This window comes from Rhinatrema bivittatum, chromosome 16 (assembly GCF_901001135.1).
Source record: "Rhinatrema bivittatum chromosome 16, aRhiBiv1.1, whole genome shotgun sequence".
In the NCBI taxonomy this organism is placed as follows: Eukaryota; Metazoa; Chordata; class Amphibia; order Gymnophiona; family Rhinatrematidae; genus Rhinatrema; species Rhinatrema bivittatum.
Genome location: NC_042630.1, coordinates 33,391,706 through 33,406,024, shown reverse-complemented (window position 1 = coordinate 33,406,024; position 14,319 = coordinate 33,391,706). Strand labels below are relative to the sequence as shown.

At 52.9% G+C, this 14,319-nt stretch overlaps 1 protein-coding gene across 8 annotated transcripts in view; it reads right to left on the bottom strand.

Annotated features, from left to right (window-relative positions):
* MEF2D (myocyte enhancer factor 2D) overlaps positions 1–14,319 on the bottom strand; it is a 130,163-nt gene that overhangs the window by 51,150 nt on the left and 64,694 nt on the right. For all 8 annotated transcript variants that reach the window (XM_029581648.1, XM_029581650.1, XM_029581642.1 and 5 more), the window contains one exon: positions 7,924–8,236. In XM_029581648.1, the coding sequence (XP_029437508.1) occupies positions 7,924–7,977 (54 nt within the window). In that variant the 5' untranslated portion in view covers positions 7,978–8,236. The remainder of the gene's footprint in view (positions 1–7,923; positions 8,237–14,319) is intronic.

The following is a 14,319-nucleotide window of genomic DNA, read 5'->3' as shown; positions in this document are numbered from 1 at the left end:
GCCGGATCACCCTCCGCGTCCCCCCGGGGACAGCATTTCCTTCGCAGGCCGGCGGCTACGAACTTACAGCTGCCGCGCTTCAGAAGGTAACGCGCCCGGCTGAAGCCTTTCACCATCCCCCTTCTTGTACCTGGGTCTGTGGAATGAGGCTGGGAGCTCCTCAGTTTCTTGATCCCCCATGGGGGGGGGGGACATCCGGGCACCCCCGAGACGAATCCGGCTGTGTGGGTCCCAGGCCCTAACCAATGCCAGATGAACAGTTACCATGCACTGGAACCATGGGTGCTAAATCGCTAGGAATATTTAGCCTCCAAGTTCCCTGGGATAGGTCGAACTCCGGTAATACTTAAAATCATTGACCAAATTCTCCACTCTTTTTTTTTTTTTTTTTAACATTCAGGTACTGCCCAGTGAAACTAGAATGGAAAGCTCTTCCCGGACCATCAGCTGCTCTCGGGACACAGGAAGCCGTTCCTGGGCTGACTGGCGCTTCCTGCAGTTTGCAATCCATTTTCCAGGTGCAGCAGTCAAGTGTAAAAATACTCCTTGTAAAAAACAGTAAAACCAGGGGACGTAGCCCACGAGTTAGGCAACCATTTCTGAACGGGAGACAAGTTCAGCACAGGGACCCCTTAACAATTGCCCTTCTGCCGCTCTCTGAGATCTGATATGGGGGAGGGGGGGGTCAAATAGGAAGCAGCATTTCCCATCACACACCGGGAGGAAACGTGGGAGGAGAAGAAGCGACAGCACAGGAGCTGGAAAGGGCCGGGAGAAGAAGGAGCCTGAAGCACCGTAGGCACCGGTGGTCCAGGCCTCAGGTTCTCCACGGGCTGCTCTCCATCATCCTCACTTGTGTCCCTGCTACGTCGGGTCTTGGCTCCCTCCCTACACTCCCTGGACCCGAGAACGAGGAAAACTGGCAAGCGTGTTACGGATCGGGCCCGCTCCCACCCTGGAATGAGCTCGAAAACCTCAAAATGCACAATTCTAAGCTGCTGGAGGCGGCCGGAGAGACGCAAACCATCACGTCTTATCCAACAGGGGTGACGGGGCTGGGGTGGGGAGGGAGAGGTAGGCGCTTTCGAGGGAGGGATCAAACCCATCGACGGCGTCTCAAAACGTCACTGCGGGTAAACACGCATGCACGTATCTGCTGATCAACCTAGGCGTGTGATGGAAAGTTATCAAACTCCAGCCCGCCGGTGGCTAGTGCTAGCGCAGCAATCTTCCACCCCAGAGCGCCGGGGGGAGGCTTACAGCGGCCGCGGCTGAACAGCAGCGGAGATGGTAACACAGCACTTTACAAGAAGAGCCGGGACGTCCCGAGGTCAAGAAGGAGCCGACCTCGCTCCTCCAAGCCAACCTGCAATGCCAGAGACGTACGGGAGCAGCCGGGGGCCTACCCCACACTCCCTCATGGATTAGGGCTGTGCTAATTAAAAGCGAGGGCGCCCAGAAGAAAGGGGGGGGGGGGCGCAATGTATGTCCGAAAAGTGCGAGGGGGAGGGAGGGGCTTGAATCTAGCAGCAACACAAAAATAAATAAACCACCCCCCACAGCATCCCCAGGCAGGTCCTGGATCTCTCTGGCCTTAAGCCGGGCTCCTGTGACTGCCTCAGGCCGGAAACTGACCCTGCGTTTCCCCGATGTAACTGACCGGAAAGCAGCGTGCAAGCTTTGGCCCATCCGCTGGCAGCGGGGGCGCCGAGCCGGGAATCTGGCGGCACCATTTCTCGCCCTTCTCACCAAACGCTCGCCGTGCACCCCTTGAGCAAGCCGCTTGACTTCCATGCACACAAACTAGGATTGCGGGGCTCCTGGGGGGGGGGGGGGGGGACAGGCCCACCACAGTTCTCTGGATCATTTCAGGCGGTGTCCGCCGAAGCCCTTGCAGCTTTATAGCAGCAAGTGGAGTGCCTCAAGGATCGGTTCTGAGACCGATTCCATTCAATCCCGTTGTGAGCGACACTGCGGAAGGGACAGTAGATAACGTTTGCCCGTTTGCAGAGGATTCTAAAATCTGCAGCGGAGTGGACACATCTGAGGAGCGGAGCGAGTGCAAAAGTGATTTAAAGGAAGCTCGAAGAGTGGTCGAAGCCGGGATTCAACACCGAGAAGCACAGAGTCACGCATCCGGGGTGCGGCAAGCCAAAGGAGCTGTATGCGAGGAGGGGGATGAAAGGCAAACGTGCACGGACTGGGCGAGGGACCTTGGGGTGATGGTGTCGGGCAATCTGAAGGTAAAGAAACAATGGTGACAAGGCGATAGCTAAGGTCAGAGGGATGCTGGGCTGCACCGACAGAGGTATAAACAAGTAGGAAAAAAAAGGAGGCAAGAGTGTGCCTGGTCCAGAGTGTTTCACAGGAAACCGCAAACAGGGACGATTCCCTGCCCCAAAGAGCTTCCAATCTAAGTGGGCACCCTGAGGCGATGGAAGCCAAAGCAACTAGTTAAAGGTCACAGAGGGGGGGGGAGCTAGATTTGAACTTGGGTCTCCTGGTTTCCCCCTCCTCTCCTCTACTGCAGGACCTTACAGGGCAGCCCGGTGTGGCGCCCCCAGACGAATGTCTCCAAATTAAAAGAAAAAAAAAATCATTTTTTCTTCTTATTATCAAGTAAAACTCCTGCCGAGTCAGCTGGGCCAGAAGCGTTCCTGTAACGAAACATCTTAATCAGGAAAGCTCCTAATGAGGCCAAAAAATATACATGGGAAGGGAGGCTGGAGCAAAAAAAAAAAACAAACAGAATTTGCTCCCAGCTCTTGACATTTTGCCAAATTTGTAATGGGAAAATCTCCAAAAAATGCTGCTGCCAGGCTTTTTTTCCCAGTTCAAGTCACTTTTCTTTACCATGTGAATCAAACAGGAGGGTGTTGGCCATTTTTCCATGGGCACGGAGAACACCGCTTAAATCGATCCTATTTGCAGGTTTCTTTCTTGTACCTTTCAACCCAAGCCGCAGCGCTCAACGCCTGCTCTGAAACCATTCGGCTGCCAGCTCGAGCAAAGAAAGCCGTCAGCCGACTCCTCCATCCTTCCCCCAAGGAGCCACAATGTCGGGGGGGGGGGGGGGGCAGGCTGAAAGCCCCTCGCCTTGCTGCCTTGTATCCAGAAGCACGCACAGAATAGTAAAAAAATAAAATAAATACCCTGTATCAAGTCAAGATGATAAAAATCTCTGAACACCTCTGGCCCTTCCGGGAGCAGCCACGTTTGGAAAGGAGTCGCAAATCTACTCTCGCCACCCCAGATCCAACGGGTCCACTTGACTCCGAAGTCATAAGTGACGTCTCGCACGCCACGCAAACCGGTTAGGTCCCTCGTGGCGCCATTCCGAACGCAGTCCCTTGGGGAGGAGGGAGAGGGTAGCGGGACTCGCCCAGGACTTCGTCAGAAAATTTCCAATGTTATGGCACAGAGGCAAGACTTTTATGCACTCTGACCTTTTTTCATGGTTTTCAGAGGGTACACACGTTTGGTCTTCATGTGAGCAAATCCCGGAGCACGCCACGGGCCTCCCAGGGCCCCCCCGGCATATCCAGATACAACCTTGCACTTCCATGGAACTCCAACGTGGGGTTAGCAGTGGAACCCTTGCTCCCCAAATCTGATAAAAAAAAAAAAATACCCACAAACATACAGGCCGATGCAATACTGTGTGCTCGGGCTAGCACACTGGGTAACGCCCTGTTGGACGCGCTAAAATAACCCCCGATGCCATACAGGGATTAGCGGTCCAAAACGTGCGTCCAATCGGAGCGCATAGCTAATAGCCTCATCTCCGTGGAATTTGCATGTGATGAGCGCTATCAGCAGGCGTTGCCGCGCTCAAGGGCTCAATGAATAAAAAAAAAAACCCCAAAAATTCTGTTTTCAGTGATTCCTCCTATTGGTATTCTCACCTTACTAAGTAGGAGAAACCCCAGAAAGTAGAATCAGGCCGCACTCGAGAGCTCAACTTAGGGGGAACCACAGAAAGCAGTATCCCCCAAGGTCTGGACCATCGCTTTTGTAAGTGAAGACGTGAATTAATTCAAGTGTCGGGCATTTTACACATTACTCACTCCACTTACTGCCGATTGGTTCATTCACTGTCACATGTCCGTGATCAGGACCAATCGGGAGCAGCCCTGCTGGTAGGGGGGAGGGAGCTCTGGCCAGGCTGTTGTGGGCGCCCAGCCTCTCTCCCGGGCGCCCGATGCAGAGCGCCAGGGACGCACAAATTATCCATGTCTGGTTCTTTTTAGCGCGGCAGCTCATTTGCCTATTGCATGGAGCGCACCCAGGAGAGGTCCGTTTTTTTTTTTTTACGCGCCGATACTGCATCGGCCCGATAGTGTATCCTCTCTTCTCTCCCGCGCAACCAGCACACCCCTGCCGCTCACCTACCATCGTCGCGACAAAACTGCCGGTCTGGTTACAAAAACGCGAGCTGTTCGCTGGGCCACTTCCGTCGGCTCAGCGAAAGAAGTCATCCAAGGATGATAATGCTTGTGAGAGTTTGGGATGGGCCTCTCTGCCTCGGGCTGCTCTGCGCTAATATTGTATGCCTGGTCTTCCTATATATACCTATAATCTATATTTATTTATCAGACGTTAAAGAAAGGAAAGATATCCCAGCCTATAAAGAATCCAGGGCCTCCTGCAGATTTGCCAAGAACAAGTAAGCTGTGGTTATATTGTAAATGCCGTCCCAGTGCTAACAACCCGGTGGCTATTTACTGTTTCAATTACTGCACGTTTTACAAGCTTTCTGTTTCTTGTACATAGGGAGAAGCTCTCTCAAAGATTACTGGCAAAACCACATAATTAATAATAATAATAATTAAGTTGGCAGCTAAACCAATTAAGATGTTTCTCTTTCTACTTTCGCAGTAAACTGGGGCGCTGCTGTGCTGATAGTCATCAAGAAACACTCCACCCGATCCCCCCCCCAATATCCACAGAAACAAAGGCCGTATAAACAGGCGGGCACTCGGCACGAGACAGCGAGCTTTGAGCTAGGAAAAGCCGATGGGACAAAAGGGCGTGATTTTTTCACTCCGTGCTGGGGGGCGTTATCCAACAGGGAGTTGGGCAAATTTAGGGAACACACATCAGTCAGAAGCCAGATAATATCACCAGGGTTTGAAGAGTCCACGTGCCCTACGGGGCAAGGCAGCAGCTTCTACCCCAGCAGGGGCAGGCCATACCACCGCCAGTCATGGGCAGGGCAGCAGCAGGCAGTGGGAGGATGGGTGCAGACCAGCACTAGATAAGGAGAGCGAGAGGGGGGGCAGCCTGGGGGTGTGAGACTGGAGGAGAGCACCTGGGTGAGGTGGGGAGTGGAGAAGAGATAGAGATCGGTATGGGGAATGGGGCGGGCACATTCTAGTATTCTCGCCATGCCCCCCCCCCCAACTAAAAATGAATTCCTCGGGGGGGGGGGGGGTGATGAAGAGGACATGGCGTGTGCATTGCTGCCCTGGGCTTACTGCCGTCAGGGGACCAGGCCACTGGGCGAGAGGGACCTGGCTGGCCTTACTCTCAAGGACACTATTTTAAGCCGTGCACGGCCATCACGGCCCAAGGAGAGGAGGGAGGAGGTCAGAGAGGGGCAAAGCTTCCCCGGCGCCCATGCCGCACGCAAGCTCCAGGAGAGGCAGCAATCACCCGGCTCTGAGCACGCACCAAGGGAAGCTCTTCCCGGTCCTCGGCTCCCTCACCATGCTGCTCCTGGCACTGGTGGAAAATCGAAGGTCTGGGCAAGAGCTCGTACCATTTATCCCCATCCCGGGGCAAAAGGAGAAACAAACGTGAAAAAAAACCAAAAAAAACCTGGAAGGCCGACAGCCCTCGCACGACGTCTCAACAGCGCGAGAATGTCCTCAGAAGGTGAGCGAGAGAGAGAAACGTCTGCCGTAAGCCCGGACCCTTGGCTCGTACCCACGGCGCTACGGACTGAACTCATTCGTACAAACCACCCAAAGCCGTTAAGTTGCTGACTTTGAAGCTGCATTTCCACTTCCACGTGCACGGCTAGAATCCGATTCTAATTTTAAACCCAACGCAACCGTGCTGCTAAATCAGAGCCCCCGTCCAACAGGGTGAAACCAGTACGCGAGCACCAGGGCAAGAGGGTGCGGCCACGCAAGAGAGCCGGGTTCAAACCCCAGGCCTGGCGGGGAACGTTTCGGACGCAGCACTCACGGTCCGGGGGAGGGTGCCCAGATCATGGCACTGTGGCAGACTCGGGGTGCGCGGCACTGGATTCCGGAGAGAGAGTGCCGGTCTGCGCCTCCCCAGACAAGAGGGCTGCGACTCCAATGGTTGGGCTGGGCGAGCGGGAGGGACAGGATGTAACAGAGGAACGCACCCCCCCCCCCCCCAGCTCTACAAAGATAGATGCAGACAAAAGCTCTTGGTGCCTCCGACTGAGCTGAAAGCCCAAAGGAGCAGTTTCACAATAACAGCGCTAGGGCTTTAAGGTATCCCATCCCCCACCCAGAGGTGTACGGCAAAGCAGCTCGGCTGAGCAGAGGTTTGGACAACCAGAGGCTCCACCGGCAGAGATTGGGTCTGGGTAAGAGTGCTTTGGGGGTTAAGGGTTAGCTTTGGTATCCCAGAGTGCACCCACCTAAGCAGTCCCTCACCAAGAGCCAAAAGGTGAAAACAGCTGCAACAGCGCTTTTAAGTGACGCCTCTCCAACCCCTCCTGAGTCACTGGAGAGCTTTTCCGATCGTCTCACCCACTACAAAGGGAATAATTTCGATGCTTAGGAGGGTGATGCCATCCCGGTGAGAGCAGGTGAATCATGAGATTACGCGTGTGGTGACTGAGGTCGTTGCAAGAAGGCAGCAGCCTCGCCATGCAGAGACTGATTTTACAGTTAGCTGTGGTGGGGGGGGGGGGGGGGGGCCAGGGAGTCAGGGCAACACAAATCCAGAAAGTCAGACGAGACCCACGAGAACCAGAATCTCAACCTTCCGTTTCACAGTGAGTAACTTAAAGGGAGGGGGGTCCGCAGGGCTGTAACAAAAAAAAAAAGTGCACACAGTGGCCTTCTCATCTCTGAGGGTTATGGCAGCAGGCTCCAGGTCATCAGGGACAGGCTTGCCCCCTCTGCATGCATGGTGAGGTGGTCCTGCTTTTTCCTGGGGGGGGTTAGGGTGGGAAAGAAAAATCGGAACATGGCTCCTGGGTTGGCCCGGAGGGGAGTGCTGTGTGCTGCCATGCAGAGCACCCGAGATTTTGTTCCTCAGGCTTGGGATACTGCAGAAGTAGTACTCACAGCCATCCAACTCCAGGGAGGTGGGCAAAAAGCATCTCAGCTGCTGTTCAACAGCCAGACCTACGGTCCGCTGGCCGGAGGAGGGTCTGTGGACCCTAGCCAAGGACTGATGAAGTGATGGCTGGGATGAGTTGGATGGGGGATTTTAAAAGGAGGAGTTAGAAAACAAAAATGTTGATTAGTTGCAAATGAAGTTTTCACAGCACTGTATAAAATAGCTCAGGCCTTACCACTGGTAGCTCAAGGCAAGTTACAACAGCTGGGTCCCCCTGAGCTGCAGAAACCCAAAGGAACTGCCAGACCAAAAACAGAATTAAAAAAAAATAAAAAGATCTACAATCCCTGTATGCATTTCAGCAAATTTGGGAGTGAAGAGCCTGTCCTAGGTGATCCCTGGGCATGAGAGAAAGCTCGAGGGGGGGGGGGCACATACCATTCGCAATACAATTCCACAGCGCCACAGGCAGTAACATCTCCCTCAAATTATTTAATAAAGCCAAGAGAGCCCCCTCAATAAAAACTCAAATCACACTGACCTTAGGAGAGGACAAGGACCAGGATCCGGAGGCGAGGCCACCCCGGCACACCCCTCCCACTCGAGGCACCGAACTCCGCTTCCATTCCCCCCCCCCCCCCCCAGCCCGCTCACCTGTCGGTTCCGCTCGTCCGTGATCCGCTGGATCTGAATCTTTTTCCTCCCCATGGTGGCTGGAAGTCTTCACCGTACAACGGTGCCTTCGCAGGCAAAATAGTCTCCAAGGTCAGGGAAGAGGAAGGGTTTGGTTTTTCCTTTTAGAGAGAGTGTTGTTTAAAATCTTTTCATGAAATAATTATTTAAAAAAAAATAAAATAAAAAGGAAAAAAAAAAAAAAACAGCCAGGTCCTTTTTATCTTCGGTTCATGCTACTCTTCTGTTCCTTGCCAATTCCAAGGGTTTTGAGGCCTTCCTGCCAGCTTCAGACCTAGAGGAAACACAAGACGATACGTGTCAGAAACAGAACTTTAGCGCCGTTTTTAAAAAACTGAGACTTCTCCGCACCCTGTCTTCAGATCTAACTTTGCAATTCTGACTGCCCAGGGCTTAGAAAAAGATCCCCTTAAAGAAAGAAAAAAAAAATATATAAGACCATAATTCCACTTGGATTTAATAGACAAAGTAGGTATACTGCGAGCTCCGAAAACAGTAATTACGGCAAGCAGTACCCGTGCCACTGCATTGATTTCCCCCCCCCCCCCAGTGACCTGTGTACACCCTCTTGGTAAAATAAGAGGATTCCTCCCACATGACAGATGCTTCTCATTGGTTGTCCAGTTCATTGTGAGCCATAATGCAGGTAACAAAAGTTTTGGTTGAACTCGCCTGGAGGTACTCGAATGGGAGCGCCTACTGCAACAGCAGCACTATCACGGCTGCCGCTGGGGTGCTGCATTAAATGCCCTCCCGGCAATGTTACACCCCCACCAAGCACCTGAAACCAAAGCTAAAACTACAACAATTTCAGCACGAATTGAATCTAACTGCTCCCCAGGGCCGGACAGGGAGAAGTGCACGAGCACAGAGGCCACTCGGGTGAGCTCCCATCCGTGGAGACTGTGGCTCGGTCAAGTGCCTCAGCTTAGAAAGTAAGGACTACTTTGCAGCTCATGGATCTAGGGACTACTTTGCAGCTCATGGATATACAGCGTCTTTTTTTCCTTTCTGTTACTAAACAATGCTTCTCCACCCCCCACCTCCACCCCTCCAAAATAAAATCTAACAATTTACTTCATAGCTTTTGAAGTAAAATTGAGCTGGGGAGTGCCAAGAGATTTTGCCGCAGTTCCTAGATGTTGAAGGCACTAAATTTCCAGCTTTGTGCCTGTCTTAGGACACGCCTGGATAAAGGCTAGCACAACTGGCTCCAATTTTATTTTTTTTTTAGGCCAGCTTGAGTCATTCCTGGTTTATGTGTCTCACCCCCCCTCCCAACTGCAAGCATGAAGTCCTTGAAAGAAGCAGAAACTACAAGTCCCTGCATGCAATGGGGTTAACAACCAGGAGTACAGCAACCTAACTTACAGGCCGAAACAGTAAAACCCACGGGAGAGCCGGCGAGCACCAGCTCTCCTGACGCGTGCACAGGCCACTCTCCTGTGCGCGCGATTTAGAATGCAAATGAGGGCCTGCTGTAAAAAGAGGCGGCTGTCAGCGGGTTTGACAGCTGACGCTCAATTTTGCCTGCATCGGTTCTCAAACCCGCTGACAGCCACAGGTTCGGAAAATGGACTCCGGCATAATTGAGCGTCCGTCTTCCGACCCGCGGGCCGATTTTAAATTTTTTTTTTTAAATTTTAAATTTTTTTTTTTAATTTTGGGGCCTCCGACGTAATATCACTATGATATTAACTCGGAGGGTGTACAGAAAAGCAGTTTTTACTGCTTTTCTGTACACTTCCCCGGCGCCGGCAGAAATTAACACTAGCCTTTGGACAGGCATTAATTTTTTAAAGTAAATTGTGCGGCTTCGCTGCATATTTTACTTACTGAATCGCGCGGGAATAACTAATAGGGCCATCAAGCTATTAGTTTGGGGGGGGGGGGGGGTTGGCCACGCATTTTCGACGCGCTATTACCCCTTACTGTATAAGGGATAAAGCTAGTGCGTCGAAAACACGTGGCCAAACCCGGGCTAACTGTGCACTCCGCCGGAGTGCACTGTACCGTATCGGCCCGTTAGTAAAGGTGGAGCCTGCCGATAACCTTGCGCTGGAATCTTTTAATGCCCAACCCCCTCCACCCCAGGTTAATCGCCCACATATATAATCCAAAACCACTGTTATCTCTGCATCTCCTGGATGTGGATTCCCAGGCTGGCTGGAAACGGCAACGGACTCTCCATCCACTTCAGAAGTCTTCTCCCTTTCTCCTGCTCCTTGTATGCGTCAGGCTTTCTCTTCCCGAGAGCAGGCCCAAGGCCACCCACCTTTCAACACGAAGGTGTGATTAAGAGCTGGAGCAAAGCTCATCCAGGATCTGAGGCAAAGCGAGCGGCGTGCCCATGAGGTAAGAGATTGGCTCTCTCCCCTTCCCCCTACCCACGGGATTAAACTGAAAATAGCTAAATCTACCCCCTCCCTCCCACGCCTATCTGCTCGGTTACCTCTGCATTAGAGTATTTCCCCATATACAGTTTATACTGGTATTAAAACACAAAGCTGTAAGTCATCCCTATGCAGTCACTGTTCGCAATAAGGTCTAAGGTTTTCCAACAAAAAAAATATACAATTTAAAACCCCAGGAGGACGTCAGACTATATCAAAGGCTTAAGCAGTCTGAGCCGCCCTACAAACAGCCAACGTCCCTGTGAAACTCCTCCCAGTCTTTAAATGCCAAGCCCGGTTCCTTCCAAAATGACTACCCAAGGCTCAGGGAAAGTCATTCGCAAGCCATGGACTCGTAAATGCAAACCTGCAGAATTAACACAGTTAAGATGCAGTGGCCAGCACCAAGAGTTCCTGGCCCAGCCAGCCTGCCGAGTCGCTGTCCTTGCATCACGGCAGACCCTAGCCGCAAAAAAAAGACCCATTTCTATATTGTCAGAGAAAACCTCTCTTTCTGATATATGTTGGTGGATGAGAGGGAGGGAAGGGTCCACATCAAGAGTTCTGTGCAACCTGCCGCAATGAAATCGTAGATTGCTCCTGACAAAAAAAACGAGCAGGAGGTGCTGGGAAAGGAGACTAGAGCTCTCTCGGGGCATACAGAGAGACCATTACACTTCCTGGGGCAGATCCCCATCTCTTCTGGCACAGCGCGGCTGCACAGGTTTGGGTTGGAGGGCACCCTCTCTTCCGCTCTCGCCCTCCCTGGCCTGTGCCACGGAAGGCGGTGCATTTAGGGCCACAGCGCCCCCGCCAGCCGACCAGTGACAACTGAAGGTGGGCCCTCCGAGGAGGCAGCCTCTCCAGCTCCTAGTCCATCTCCAATCATCTCCCCCTGGATCTTACCCCGCTCGCCCTCTGAATCCTTCCCAAGCCTGCCTAAATTCTGTCCCCATTTCAGTGGCTACCACCTCGGCAAGCTCTTGAACCATTTTTAGCCCTTCAAGTCCGCACTAAGGTAAGGAGGAGAAGAGAGGGAGATGAAAAAAAAAAAAAGCAGGTTCTACCAAAAAAAAAAAAATAAAACCCTGGGGATTCAAGCTCCAGGGCCTGCGTGTCGTTTGGAGGCGTGCACCCCGAAGAAATGTGCCCGCCAAGCGCGTTGACAGCCGATCTGCCTACATCTGTGGGAATCTGCAAGAACCGCTTCTCACTGCGGCTCCCCTACCGCTGCAGATTTTAATTACAAGTCACATTCGTCGGCATCTACTAATTAAGAAAACATCACAACTTTTATTTCTATATCTGGCTCAGAGAACGCTACCTGCAGGAGAAGCACAGGCGGGCATTGTTTCCTGATGAGCGTGTGTGGCGAGAACAGTCCACCGGGGGGGGGGGGGGGGGTTCTGTCTATCCAAAACAGCCTGGGACAAGCACCAGAGGATCCTTGGGGGTGGGGGAAGCAGGAGATCAGGGAGGTGGACACCCCCACCCCCGTCCCCTATCATCTGCTGTGCTTCCAGGAGTTCAGGCAAAGGGCCTCCGATAAAGCTGAAAGGCAGTAAGACCATGGTAGAACCAGGAGCCCAGGCTGGGTTGCATTCTCGGTCTGGGTCAGATACCTCAAACATATAACACATTGCAAGCAGTACTGTTGTCCAAGTGCATTATGGAATCCCATTGGTGGGAGGGAAGAAAGGACTATTGGAATTTTCACGATTGATTCTGGCATCAAAATGTTACGGGCTCCAGGCGTGGAGCTAGAGTCAGCGGCATCGCTGAACCGACGGAAGTTCCTTTCACCGCCGCCTATAATTTAGGCAAATACCGCAGCGCGGGGAGCTCGGCCGCATCTCAGAGTTCGGAGGCGTGTCGCGCACGTGAGTGCAGAGCTCATAACGCCCCCCCCCCCCCCCCCCGTAACCCTCCGCACCCCTTCGGATTTACCGGTCATAATCACGTCACCGATGTCCTCGGGGCTTACGCTGGGCGGGGAAGGGGGGGGAACTCCGATCTGATTCTGGTTTCCCAACTCTCATCCCACCTGTATTCAGTTTAACATCCGACACAGCAAGCTTTAGGCTCTGGAAAAGGCGAGCCACGCGCTTTTAAACCTCCGTTTATACACCTCACGCAGGCTGGCACGTCCCTGACCTCGCTGGGCAGTCGGACACTGAATTTAAGGAAGAAAAAGAACTTAAAACTCGGAAGGGGAGTGACGATATTCCATTAGACGTTCACTTTCCTGTGGCGACCAAACCACAGGGCCCCCAACACAAAAAAAATTAGAGCAAAGCACTCAGGAAGAGGTGACATTTTTCACACCTCAAATGCCAGAAAAAAAGTGTTAAATTTTAATTATTCTGCACCTGGCTGGCCTGCCTGCTGCATTATGGGTGGAGTGGCCACATGGGAGCTTTATAGCAGGATCCTAACGCAAGCCTTTAGAGTCAGACTCGCTGCAGCAGGATCTACCCTCCAGATTCACAGAGGGGATGGATAACAATCCCTTCCCCTGAGAACGAAAACTGTGAAGGGGGGCTATAATGCCCCAACAGCCCAGGCAAATCAGATGGACTGTAAAACGTCAGAAATTTGAATACAAGAGTTAAAATCTAATCCGTTGCTGCACTGGCAGCTAATGTGGTTCCTTGGGCTGTGGTGTGGTTGGCGCAGCTGGACGAGCGGGCCCATACGGCCCTCGCCGATAGCTGGCGGGCAGGCCCCCGAGTGGGACCAGCTGGAACTTCACCTATACCAACCATCTTCCCCTCAGGTTGAGCCCTTGGGTTCTCACGGCCGGCAGTTCATAGGAGGGGCCCTGGAGGAATAGCCATAAAGCGAGTGTCCAGGTCCAGGCGAAGGCAGCAGAAAGCAACCACCAGCTCCAAAGCGAGGGCCAGGAGGCAATCAGTAGGGTCAGAGAAAACAAGCCAAGGTCAAACCAGGAAGTCAGCCCAAGGGAGACGGGGTGAGACATGGGCGAGGCCAAACCACAACAGAGAGGATAGGACCAAGCATGAAGCAGGACCACTGGTGAGGGGGGGAACTGGATACCGACATCAACCAACATGGGCCCTGACACGCAGACAGAAGGGAAAAAAAACACAGGACGGCTTCTATGGTCAAGTCCCAAAAGCAAAGAACGTCAGGCAGCATGGTCTGAATTATCAAGAAGGCTCCTCGCCCAGTGAAAATGTTGTTTGACAGTTGCTTATAAACATTACTACCCTTATCATAAGGCTTGGGGGTAACTGCATGGAGCGGCAGCTACTACGCTTGAGAGAAACATAGGGGTGGTCCTGCACAGAGCGGCAGATACTACCATAAGCAGCTTGTTGGGCAGGCTGGATGGGCCATCCGGTCCTTTTCTGCCGTCGTTACCGGGTTACTATATTACTACGCAAGGTGAACGATGCAGGGGAGAACGACAGAAAGAGCTGACCCCCCCCACTGAAAAATCGTTGGATGTGAATGGGAAAGAGATTTGAGAGCGCGACGCCCACTGAAGTCTCTGATGTCGGCAGAAAAGTTCCCCCGCCGGTCTGTCCGCCTGCACCCGCCCCCACCGCACTGTCCCAGGCTTTACTCCATCCGCGGTCCTCTCCCTCCCTCCGCGCTGTCCCTTGCGTGCTGGAAGCGCGGCGGCAAGGCGTTCTCTCGTCTCCCTTCTGAGCTTCTCCTCCCTTCGGGCTGGCGGGACGACCCCCTTTATCTTTGGGTTTCTCAAGTCCACTGGAAACGTTTCTCGTCTTGGTCCCGTGAAGCACGTATGGCTCGCACGCACGGGGGGGGGGACGGGACGGGACCGATGCGGTTAGGAGGGTCTCTACCACAAACGGGCCGATACCAGAGCCCGCATTTGGCCGCGTGTTTTCGACGCACAATTTTTACCCCTTATACAGTAAGTGCCCCTAGCGCCTCCTTTTACCGCGGGCCCTCATTTACATAATTTTTCTTTTCC